Raw genomic sequence first — 12597 nt, 5'->3', positions numbered from 1 at the left:
AAGAAAATGATTTACATAAATGATATAGCCTCAAATATGAGTGGACTTAAAAATACAGATGGAAAAAGCAGTGCTCGTAGTGAGTAGGGAAAGAGATCTATTATTTCATGTTTAATGCTGATTAACTTTAATGCAATATTAAATAGTCCTGGTAGTACTTAGACACTCCTTTTCTCCCCAACAACTGAAAGAAATACAAGACTTTATAAAAGCATAATTAAACTTGATTTATTTAGAAAGAATTAGAGCATTTTGCCCCTAACTGGAAGAAAATCATTGCTCCTGCTTTGTTCCAACTTCACCTTAAAATTACATCACAAAGTTTTACAGAGATAAGAAACCTATATCTCACCTCTCCACCTATTGTTGCCTAGAGTTGGGAAACCTTAAACCAGCAGCTAAGGCACAGAATGGTTACTGTGATAAAACACATAGCAGTATCGAAACCAAAGTACAACTGGCACCTGCATCAGGTTAAATGGCAAAAGAGAATGGAAAAAATAAAGGGATGCTGTCAAGGTGTTTAGGATTTAAAATGGTCTGTTCCAACAATTATAATGTTTGGGCCACCTCACTCTGGAGATGCCAGAAAAGTGTGGATCATTTTAGTTTAAAAATAACATTTGCATTTCCTTACTTTATATTGGGTAGGAGGAAACCAGATTAAAATATTATGTGTATTTCTTAAATAGTGATGGACATACATAACTTTAAATTTATTTCTGAAATCCTAAAGGGTTGAGTACTTTTACAATTACTTTCACAACATAACAGTCTCTAAAAGAAACACACAGGCATGTATGCACCTAGTTATACATTTTAAATATATGCACACCCTTATAATAAAAATATAGTGACAATATGATTATGTTCAACCATATTTGCAAAGAATCTCCACATTCAGTTTTACTGTCAGTGTAAATTAGACAAAGTTTAAGAAGAAAAAGTAAGTATTTGGAAAAGGTGCAGGGAGCACTGATAATGGCTCCCCGTTGAGTTATCTATAGAGGGATACATAATAAAGTGATTTTTCAAGTTTTGTCTCTTACTCGATTTTTAACATTTTTAGTTTCAGAATTCAGACATAAAGTATCTTTTCAAACCGGTTTCAAATATGATTTTCACTAAGTTTGGAAATAAGTGGAAAAAATGTAAATCATCACAGCTATTAAGCACCACTACAATCTAAACCGATCCTTTTATTTCACTGACATGAACAACTGGTTGTTAGTAGGAGATAACCAAACAAGCTAAACAAGACAACACCTTTTAAGTATTATTCATCACAAACTATCTACTTAGAGTTTTTCTAGTAAGATGTCCCCTTTCAAACTTTGTCATAAACAGGAACACTAAGGGGCCTATAAGGATGCTGGGGAGGGCCTCTTCATTAGGGACTGTAGTGATAGGACAAGGGGTAACAGGTTAAAACTTAAAGGGGGAAGTTTAGATTGGATGTAAGGAGGAAGCTCTTCACTGTGAGGGTGGTGAGGCACTGGAACGGGTTGCCCAGAGAAGTAGTGAATGATCCATCCCTGGTGGTGTTCAAGGCATGGTTTAGTGTGAGGTGTCCCTGCCCATGGCAGGGGGGTTGGAACTGGATGATCTTAAGGTCCTTTCCAACCCAAACCATTCTATGATTCTATGAATAAAAACACTGTGACAAGGGGCATACAGGGTTAAAGAATGCTCAGAAGGAAAATTCATAGCCAGCCTTCCTTCTTCCCAAAAAAATGTAACAACAGTAAACTGACTCTGGGATATGAAGGAGGATTTGATTTCCCATTTAGGATAGAAAAAAGGAACTCAGTAGCTTTGTGGCTACCTGTTTTACATAACACCACTACTATTCTTTGGATAAGAAGGGATAAAAGGGGCAGTTCCATTAGACTGGAGAAAGCTGGACAGTGCTGCAGAAGTCAGATGAACTACTTCATGATTGCCCAATCAAATAAGGAATTGTTTACATAGGTGGTATTTCAGTTATAGAAGCCTTCATTCCTCTGTAGGCTCCCTCATTTTATCACACAAAAAAATGGCATGACCATAAAGACGGAAAGCCTCAGGTAAATCTCTGAAGTACTGTAATGCAGCATAACACATAAATGATTGAGAGCAGATGACAATGCAGGATTCCCTTGGAAATGGGGAAGGAGAGAAAAGAAGATACTTATATGAACAGCCTTGGCAAGTATCAAGCAAAACCACATTGAGACTTGAGAGATCATGACTCACACCATGGCCTTAAGAGGTATTAGCAACCTTTATGAATCCACATGAGGGTGTCAGGAGTCCTACGAATCTTTTGAAGTCCATAATTTACCTCCCCAAGATACTGTCATTGAATCAACCAGCGAGGTTATGAGATAGTATTAGAAGAGCCTTTCCTATAGCTTAGTACTACTACATGAGTCTTCTCTCCCACCTCAGCTGATTAGGTTTGTGCTGGTATTTTTCCGGGTTCTTAAAATGAAGGAAGTATCCTTTGAACTCAGCTTGTAGGACAGCACTTAGTGTTGGAAATTTGGTACAATCTTATAACCTGTTGAACTGTGACTGTTGTGTACAAGTAGTTGAATATGAAAGCATATTCACTCTCTCCCACACCTAACTTAGGTCAAAGAATCAAGTTCTCTATGATACAGAGAAAGTGATTATATCTAATCACAGCATCCTGCCCATTTGCAATCCTCATTACTGTTTGTACTTTCAGTGGCTTAGGAGGGAAGAGGTGCAAGATCATTGCAGATAATGCAGTCAATTTGTTTCTGAGAAACTTCACATATTTCTTAGATAAAAGCCATTAGAACATACTAACTTTGTGCCATACCTGAAATCTTAACTCGCTTCAGAGGTAAAGGAACCATAGTTTATTTTTTTGATTTATCTTCAAACAAAAGGTCCTTCTGCTTTTCAGTTGGATTTGGATGCAGTCAGCTTCCAGCACAACCCAAAACTCAGTAGGAAATGGTAAATCGAGGGTCCACAACAAGCCAGTTGTTTTCTAAGAAAAATCCTGATAAATAAAGCTGGAGGGTTCTCAAGGTGTGAGCAGGGATTGATCCTTACTGCCAGTACCAAACGCAGGCTTAGTTTTGTGATGAAAGACCATACCAGGATGTTTTCAACTAACACACAAATACACATCGCCTGCAACTCGGAATCAATCTTGATTATGAGGCCTTCTTAGCAGCTCATTATATTGTTTAAAGCACTCTAAAATTAGAGGTGTAACTTACCAGTGCACTTTGAATTGCCCCTCTAAGTTCTTTTACTTACAACTCATAACAAACCAGGTACGATCCCCTATGTACAGCCCAGCCCTTTGGTTAACAACTTCCCAACCAAAAAACCCTGAAGAGGTACATTATCAAGGTGTACCTTTATTGAATTACATGACTCGACTTAATAAAAGCATAGCATAATTTGTGTGTCTACACAAAGACCCTCTTTGTTAGAAACCAGGTCAAATTCTGCCCTAGAAGCATGCTCTGGCAAAACACTGATGTCCTTTTTAATAATAAATCACTGGATGTTTTGTATATGCAGTGACTCAGAAGAAGCTACTTAAATGTATTTTCAAAGTGTATTTTTAGTATATTTAGCTATATTTATATAGAAAATTAGAAATACAGTACATTTTGTATATTTATATTTTTAAAGTATACTTATTAAGTATATACTGTATTTGTTTTGCTGGCATGGGATTTCTGAAGGTTTTGGGGTTTTGGTTTTAGTTGGGGTGAAAAGACTCACTTCCAGCTCTCCTTCTCCCAGCAGATGAACTGTCTCTTCTTCCACAGACACTTGGTTTATAGCACATGAAACAACGTTCTTAGGTGCACTAAGCCTCCAGCCTCAGGTGACACAGTTTAGACTCCCTTTGTGCAGTAACCAACTCTGACTTTTCCCCCAACCATGGTCTACCTGCAGTTTTTGGAGACTAAGGAATGCTTTTCAATAGCCCTTATCTCCATTTGAATGCATCTGGGTAGCAAAATATATATATATATATGAGTTTCTCTCTGCAGGTGTCACGAATTGCTGGCTTTATAGCAAAGTGTCACAAAGTGCTGGATTTACAGCTTTCCAAATTCTTCCCTCACCCACTTTTTTTCCTCTAGATTTACCTTTTTATGGATTAACTACCTTATTCCTTTGTATAAGGAGATCCTTGTGCTATGGAGAGCAAGACAGAACTGTTTCTTTAAGAACAATTATTCTAGTTCTAAAAAAATGCGTGAACTGTTTTCATAAAAGCATAAAAGTACATGAAGATGAACCACAGCATATGGGAACAGTCAAAAAAGAAAAGCTGTACAAAGTAGGAAAGAGAATGAAGAAAAAGGAGAACTGTAACTGCTGTATTAAATACAGTTACTATGCCAATAGTTTATAGGTCAAAGAAGAATTGATTTCTTGGTAGTAGCATCTCACCTTTCAGCTTAGTTATTTCAGACTTGAAAATACACCTTCAGTTGATACAGGTTTGTTTGGGGTTTTTTTTAAGTAAAAACAAAGCAGCAGAGATTTGAAAGCAAAGCCAGTTTCTGAACAGAATAAATTAAGAGAACAACCACAGTGATGTGTTCAACTCACACATACAAAAGAAGAACAGATATTCTAAAGATGTCTGTTAAGAAATAAAATGAACATACTTATTCCAACCCAGTATTTCGAGATCTCTGACAAGACAGGAGTAGTATTCTGGCGGCCGTGCTATATGCAGGTCTTGTGTATTCTTTAAAGCAATTTCCTGTTTAAAAAACATTTAAAACATCATTAAGAGAGATTTCAGTATTTTTGCATCTATTTAGCCATGTGATTTTTGCAATCCATTCAAAAATATTAAGCTTATGTAAAATTAACTGTACACTGCATTTGTTTTGTTATAGCCTCCAGCTAAAGCAGACAAAGAAGCTGTTTGGTAAATTACTTCAGATACTGGTAATGAAAACATCTGCAATTTAAAAAAACAACCCCACAGATGTTGACAACTTGGTCTTCAGATGCAAATATCAAATGTGCCTCTTTTTCAGCTAATAAATTTGAAGTCAAGCATCTCGACTGAAAGAACATTTCAAAAGAAGGTTCTATTAAGCCCACAGCTGTCTCCTGGGCCCCGCAGCCACAAAAGATGATACATGTATGGAAATCCCTCATATTATTTTTAAGTAGCTATATACAACTTTATATAGCAATAAAAAATATAAATCAAAAAACCAGTTTCTCAGTTTTAACATCATAGGAACCCAGAGAGTAAGTTTTGGTACAGACACTCATCAAGTATGTCGTAACCTCAAGAAGAGGTTTTTATCAAAGAGGTAAAGCCACATTATAGAGGAAAAACTAAACCAGATGTTCCACATTTCTATTGTGCTATTTCAGTAGAAATCATGCTTACAGGACAAATACATAAATTAATGAAACAGATAATAAAACTATTAATAATTGAAAATAAAGGAAATTTAACTAAAAGAAAGAATAAATAAAATGAATCATAAAATCAGTATAACAGCCATTTCTGCCCAGTTCTCCTGAGGTGTGTTGTTTTTACTCTCTGCACTGAGGATCACTATTATTTTGAATTAATTATACTTTGTCTACATTCTCATCTTCTGAGTGCTTGCGTATCCAGGCACAGATTAGGGACTAACTATTGTAAAATATTCCAAAATAGCCACATAGAGACATTCCTACTCAGTCCTATTCCAAGCACCTTTACCTGGTTTAGTGTAATCCAGCTTGGCAGGGATTGAACCAATACTGAGAAAAGGCACCCCCAGTGTAGAGCAGTAGTGTAATACCAGGAGGGTATTTTGCTGTTGTTTTGAAGAATGCTTACTGTGTGTCCTAAGTTAAGTAAGTTGTATGCAAGTAATCTTTGCCAAGAATGCTCAGAGTAATGTTTCACTAACAGACAAGATACGGTCAGTTAACCATAGACTTTGCTACTCTTCAATCCCACATTAGAAAAAAGTAATAATAAATAATAATAAGTCTCTGAACTAGGAAAAAAAATAAAAGCTTTCTGCATTTATTGGTCAAGTTATTGCCCAGGTGAAAACACCTTCAGCAATCCAGTGATTGTATAATCATTTGTATGATTCCAAGCTTTTTTTGCCATCTGGACAATAACAGGAATTCCAAGAAAACCATTGCAAAAAGGATGGCTCTAACCTGAAATCCCCTGCTGCGATTCTAGTTTTCCCATGACACTCAGATTTCTAGAGAGTCACTTAAAATTCTAAAGGATATTTACACAAATATTACATGAACATCGTACATACAAATTTATGTTTTCTCAAAAATAAAATCCAACACAAGCATATTTTTGATAGATACACCTATCTATCAAAGAGTAAGCTGTACAAAACTGTAAATCAAAGCTTTGAGAACATCCCATCTCCCACATATATATCCTGTCACTTACCAAAATAGTTTTCAGCTCCACCATAAAGCTGCTGAGATCTGGACAGCTGTGCAGCCTCTGGAGGGAACACAGCATGAATTCTTCAACTCATAACTTTCAGTGGTAAACAAGTTCAGTCTAATTCTTTTTCTAGTGTTGTCAATTAGACTCTTACGAAAAGCCTGAACTTTATATCACATGTTTAAATATTTCAATTACAGAACAAATATCCCACAGTATAGGAAGCTCTCCTGAAAAAGTGAAAATCGCTGCTGGCGAAAATGAGCCATCACCTTTGCCACATGAAACATCTGTATAGCTTATAAAGACTTTATATATTTATAAAGACATTTATGAAGGCTTCAGTCTTCACCAATGAGAACAGAAGCTTTAAAAACACTCAAAAAAGTTTCACAGTTGGTTACATTTTCTTTAGTCTCCAGACCCATTTGCTTTTAGATGCTGTACAAGATTGAGGATCCCTGTTTATCTTCAGATGCTGTGCCCTTTCCTCAGCTCTGTATCTGGTTACTCCCAACTCATAACCCCTGTTCTACAGAGGGGTGCACAGTCCATGAGATAAGAGTCTCAACTAGCTCTCCTGGCAAAGATGCCTTAGAAAGTTTCTTCTAGATATAGGGGTTTAATTTACTCTGACTACAACACAATTTGTGCTATACCCAGCAATAGTTAATGTGAATTCTTTTTGCACTATGAACACTTTGGAAAAAATCAGATAAAAAATGAAAACCAAAATCTGTTTCTGAGAGATTAAAGACAAATTCCAGTAAAATGCCAGCAGCCATTTATTTTTAAAATGTTCTATCTCAATCTTAAAAAAAAAAAAAAAAAAAGCTTGAATAAAGCTAAGTATTTACTAAATTCTGTTCATCCATCCTTAGACTGACCTGCAAATCCTTAAGTACATAAGAATAAATCTTGGCTGTACAATGAAAGGAGAGTTCTTTAGCAGTTTTAGAATAGGTTTGTGAATATAAGCTTTTCAAGTATGCACTTAACAAAAATGGGTATAAAAGTTCTATACCTGCTTTAAAATATGCTGATATTGATTCAGTATCTTCTTTAGGTGCCAGCTACACTCTAGCCTAGACAAACAGTATGTTGTGTAAGTTTTAAATTCACAGTAAATGATTTTTATAAGAGATCAAAAAGTCTGCTACACAGCAATATAAAATAACAAAGGAAGTAAATAATACTTCAGAATTTCTTCGAGTTTCACATTCAAAGTTTTTTTAAAACTTTTAAATGTCACTATCCCAAAGCCCATTAAAAATTAAGCATTTACCTACAAAAGCCTGTTCTTTGCTGAAAACAACAACATAATTCTTGCAAGCTAGTATGGCTTCATAAAATATACCTATGTATAAAAATTACAACCTGAAAATGTCAATGTGGTTTTAAGTATCTGACCTAGAATGTAATAAAGCTCTCGAATACCACATCTGTTCACATTCAGAGCAGGCTTGCCCAGGAAGAACTATGGACTGCTGAAGTGTGCATACAACACACACTCATCCCCATGTATTAGTGATAAGAACAGAGCTTTTAAATAAAAGCTCATCAAGTCCGTAACTGCTTAAATGTACAACTTTGCACTGAATTTTCTGTTTTCCAAACGGTGACATATAAATAATCTGATTTAAATGAACATTTTTCCTCCCTTTCTATATAAATACACCCAATTAATTGCAACAGGTTTCAAAGTTAATTAACAGGTTTTAAAGTTATTTAAAGAAAATATTTGGATATAAGCAATGTTTATTGTCAAGATTTTACTAACATTGAACAATTTTGTTGTAAGGTTAACTTGAAATCAGTAAAAACTAATTACCAACATTGATTTGGGAAAAAATAATAATCATATGCATATTCACCAGTGCTTTTATCAGAATAAACTTTTGTTACATATATTTACAAATTGCTTTAATAAACTATCTTACCTTGCATTTTTCAGTTGAAAATCCATTGGTAACAGTATCCTGATGTGGAAGTCTCTACCCTTGAAAATAATCATTTAGTTAATAGGAAGGTCAGGAAAACTCTAAAAAAGTAGACACTTGTAGTAAATATTCCCCATAAGTTCAGCTACTAAGAAAGTGAGTTTGTCTTATGTGACTTTCAGGAATATTATTCAGGAAAAAAAATACTAGCATGAGTGACAGGTAGAAATAAAACTGATTTTAATTTTGAAGTTGAAGCAGTCTTGACCTCTAACTCCGAGTATCTACTAAAAACTTTTCAGTGCAAAAATAACACCTTCCAGAAGAAAAATAAACATCATCTAAACCTAGGCAAAACCAAGTAATATAATTTAATCCAAGTTATGCTGAAGCACATAAAAGTCTGTCTTCAACTCTAATAAAAGTCAAAGCAGACTTTTACCATAAAAGTACTTCACTGAAAGGAACTTGGGCACTGATCCACAACACAATCCTGCAAGTTTTTAGAAACTGGAAACAAAAATAGTCCCAAATACATGAATCTAATAATTTTTTCTTGTTAATGCAATTCACCCACTCGTATTTTCCATAATTGTCCCTATTTGTGATACTCCTACTTTCTTACAAGATGATCAAAATAAAACTGAAATAAGGAAGGTTTGCTAGCAGGTTAAACTCCTCCTTGATGCAAGGAGGGAAGTTAACTCCTCTCAAAACTTTTATTCCAGACTCACTTCCAGCTCAGCCTACCCTGAATTATATCCACAGATTCTGAGATTTCTTCAGCAGGAAGTAAAGAACAAACCCAGATTTCCTCCTGTGATTAGATGACCAACAGAGTGGATGCTTTATCTCAATTTCAGAAAGGATATTATTTCTGTTTCTCACAATGTCCTCACAGACAAACTGAAGAAAGATGAACTAGATAAGGTGCCAGTGAGGTGGGCTGAAAACTTGCTAAAGAGCTGGGCTCAAAGGGTTGTGATCAGCAGGACAAAGTCCCTTGAGAAGTCCCTGACTAATCGTGCACACCAGGGGTCAGTCCTGGGCCCAACACTGCCCTTCATTAGTGACTCACTCAGCAAGTTGGCAGAGGATAGAACACTGTGAGTTATGGCTGGTAGACTATGTGACTGTGCTACCACTCAGAAGAACATCAACAGGATAAGGAAACGGGCTGACAGGAACCTCATGAACTCTAAGAAAGTGGAAAGTCCTGCACCAGGAAAGAATTCACACCATGCACCAGCACATGCTGGTGGCTGATCAGCTAGAGAGCATCACTGCAGAAAAGGACCAGGTGGTCCTCCTGGACCTGAAGTGACCCTGAGCCAACAGCACACTTGCAGCAAAGACGACAAACAGCCTCATGTGCTGCATTAGGTGAGCATTTCCAACAGGTCGAGTGAGGTGATCCTTCACACCTGGTTAGCGTAGGTGAGGCACACCTGAGGTGCTGGGGCCCCAGTACAGGAGAGGCATGGACATACTGAAGTTAAACCCACAGAGCTATGAGGGTGATTAAGAAATTGAAGCATGTGTCATATGGGGAGACACTGCTTAGACTGCAGAAAAGAAGGCTCAGAGGATAACTTGCCAGTGTGTACAAATACCTGGTGGGGATGGGGCTTTGAGCAACCTGATCTACTGGAAGCTGTCCCTGCCCATGGTAGGGGGTTTTAACTAGATGATCGTTAAGGTCCCTTCCAACCCAAACTGTTCCAAACCATGATTCTGTGACTAAAGCAGGTGCAGACTCCAAGTGACACACACTGGCAAGGTGAGAGGCAATGGATATAGGTTGAAATACAAGATATTTCACCTAAATGCAATTAGAAAAATTCAGTAACAGTGAGGGTGGTCAAACACTGGAACAGGCTGTCCAAGACATTAGCAGTATCCATGCTTGGAGACATTCAAAACACAGCTGGACACTATCTTGAGCAACCTGCTCCAGCTAGAGGACCTCCAGAGGTTCCTTTCAACCTCAGTGTTCCTGCGATGCTCACAAACAAAACCAAGATCATAGAACCATAGAATAATTAGGGTTGGAAAGGACTTTAAGATATCTGTTTCACAGCCCACTGGCACATCAATTGCTTCCAATCTCCTCCAAAGCTGATGTTTATTACACACTTAAATTAAGTGCATAACCTCAGACTTGGTTATGCCATGGCCTCAGCTCTAATAAAAAAAATCACATCTAAGAACAGATGCTCACACTTGCATCTCAAGCTTCCCATTAACTCCAGGATACATTCTAGCACACAGAGCAGTTCAGAAGTCACATCTGTTGGAGTCACACAAACATAAACACACACTTCCAAATGTCTTGTGAAAGCTGGATACAAGAGTCTCAGAATCGTTAGGGTTGGAAGGGATCTCTGGAGATCACCTTGTCCAACCCACCTGCCAAGGCAGGCCACCCAGAGCAGGTTAAACAAGAAACCTTCCTGTATTTTGACTGCAAAAATGACGCTTTTGGAAATGCAAGTTTGACACAAACCATGCCTTTTGACTTTACAGGAGGAAAATCCCATGCGATTTCTAAATCAAAATACACCTGCAAAGAGCTGTTTCCGTGGTCTGTCTGCACATGCATGTGCATTATGTTAACAAGCCACACCTGCAGCATCACTGCATAGTGCCTCTGATGGCAAAGCTGGCTTTAGAGCATCCACTCCCAACATGTCCCAGGTGCTGTTCTCCCCACACTGTAATTTACTGTACTCTCAGTGAGATGATGCAGGAAGTGAAACGAAAATACACACAACTAGTCACTTGCTTTGTAGAATCACAGAATAGTTAGGTTTGGAAAGGACCTTAAGATCATCCAGTTCCAACCCCCCTGCCATGGGCAGGGACACCTCACACTAAACTATGGCACCCAAGGCTCTGTCCAACCTGGCCTTGAACACTGTCAGGGATGGAGCATTCACAGCTTCCCTGGGCAACCTATTCCAGTGCCTCACCACCCTCACAGGAAAGAATTTCCTCCTTATATCCAACCTAAACTTCCCCTGTTTAAGTTTTAATCCATTACCCCTTGTCCTATCACTACAGTCCCTAATAAAGAGCCCCTCCCCAGCATCCCTATAGGCCCCCTTCAGACACTGGAAAGCTGCTACTAGATCTCCACGCAGCTTTACCCTAGGCCTAGAGTGCAGGCACATTGAACCTGCCCCAAAACCACATATGCCAGCACAACAAACACGGCCCACAGGCCATCAGCCAGCCCGCGCTGCCTGCCACAACACCAGCAGTTCGGTAGGCATAGACATGACATAGGCATAGGCCCGGAGGACCGCGGCACGGGGGCCCTGGCACAGCACCCTCCCTGCATAGCACCGCCACCACACAGCAAGGGCCCGTGTGCTGCTGAAGTGCCCCGTTTCCTGCCTCACAGCCCCGGCGGCTCCGCGCCCTGCCGGGAAGCTGCCAGCCGGGGATGAGGCGGGAAACACTCCTCCCTCACACAGACCCGGTCCCGCAGGAAGGGAAGCGGCGGGGAGAGCTGAATCGGAGCGAGTGTCGCCGGCGGTACCTGCGCGGTGACGAAGCCCTCATAGACGGTCCGCTCGCGGTTCTGCGGCAGCAGCAGCGGGCATTGCCGGAGCAGAGCAGCCGAACCCGCCATTACCGCTCGGCTCCTTCCCGCCCGGCTCCACCGTTCGAATCCGACGCGCCTCTGGCTGAGGCCCCGCCCCCCGTCGGCGCACGCGCCTGAGGGGAGGGGCGGGTCGCGCGGCGCGGCCGTTAAGGCGGGCGCGTGGCGACCGTTACCTGAGGCGGGAAAGAGGCGTCATGGAGTAACGAGGACAGCGACGAGCGAGGCCCTTAACACGCAGCCAAGGCAAGGGGGTACTTCTGGTTTGGTCAGTGCATTGCATTGGGTTGTAGGAATATCAGAGTTCTTCCCTATGAGGGTGCTGAGGTGCTGGCACAGGGTGCTCAGAGAAGCTGTGGCTGCCCCATCCCTGGTAGTGCTTAAGGCCAGGGACACAGGGGCTTGGAGCAAGCTGCTCCAGTGGAAGGGGTCCCTGCCCGTGGCAGGAGCTGGAATGAATGAGCTTTAAGGTCCTTTCCCACCCAAAGCAGTCCATGAATCATAGTGTTTTCTGCTGCAACACATTTAGAGCAATAAGAGCTCTTCTGCCCTCTCACTAAAGTGTTGGAAGAAATAACTTTCTCTCTTTTCTAGGTGGGCTGCCAGGACAGTCACTG

The 12597-nt window shown here is 39.6% G+C and overlaps 2 protein-coding genes across 4 annotated transcripts in view; one reads left to right on the top strand and one right to left on the bottom strand.

Moving 5' to 3' along the window:
- Nucleotides 1–5303, top strand: part of VRK2 (VRK serine/threonine kinase 2) — a 69876-nt gene extending 64573 nt beyond the window's left edge. Inside the window, exon 13 of the mRNA XM_061356808.1 lies at nt 4896–5303. Coding sequence (XP_061212792.1) covers nt 4896–4931 — 36 coding nt within the window. The 3' untranslated portion in view covers nt 4932–5303. The remainder of the gene's footprint in view (nt 1–4895) is intronic.
- Nucleotides 1–12074, bottom strand: part of FANCL (FA complementation group L) — a 31225-nt gene extending 19151 nt beyond the window's left edge. The window contains exons 1-5 of one of the 3 annotated variants that reach the window (XM_061356809.1): nt 11918–12074; nt 8374–8432; nt 7458–7518; nt 6434–6490; nt 4659–4756 (exon numbers count right to left, since the gene is read on the bottom strand). In XM_061356809.1, coding sequence (XP_061212793.1) covers nt 4659–4756; nt 6434–6490; nt 7458–7518; nt 8374–8432; nt 11918–12010 — 368 coding nt within the window. In that variant the 5' untranslated portion in view covers nt 12011–12074. The remainder of the gene's footprint in view (nt 1–4658; nt 4757–6433; nt 6491–7457; nt 7519–8373; nt 8433–11917) is intronic. The other 2 variants (XM_061356811.1, XM_061356810.1) reach the window with 2 other exon arrangements.
- Nucleotides 12075–12597: the final 523 nt, after the last annotated feature.

The sequence above is a fragment of the Neopsephotus bourkii genome, unplaced genomic scaffold (genome assembly GCF_033783945.1).
Source record: "Neopsephotus bourkii isolate Nb327-2 ecotype Australia unplaced genomic scaffold, CSIRO-AGI_Nbou_v1 NB_873, whole genome shotgun sequence".
Taxonomy (NCBI): domain Eukaryota; kingdom Metazoa; phylum Chordata; class Aves; order Psittaciformes; family Psittacidae; genus Neopsephotus; species Neopsephotus bourkii.
Note: the sequence above shows the minus strand (reverse complement) of the source record. Positions and strands in the feature narration are given on the sequence as shown.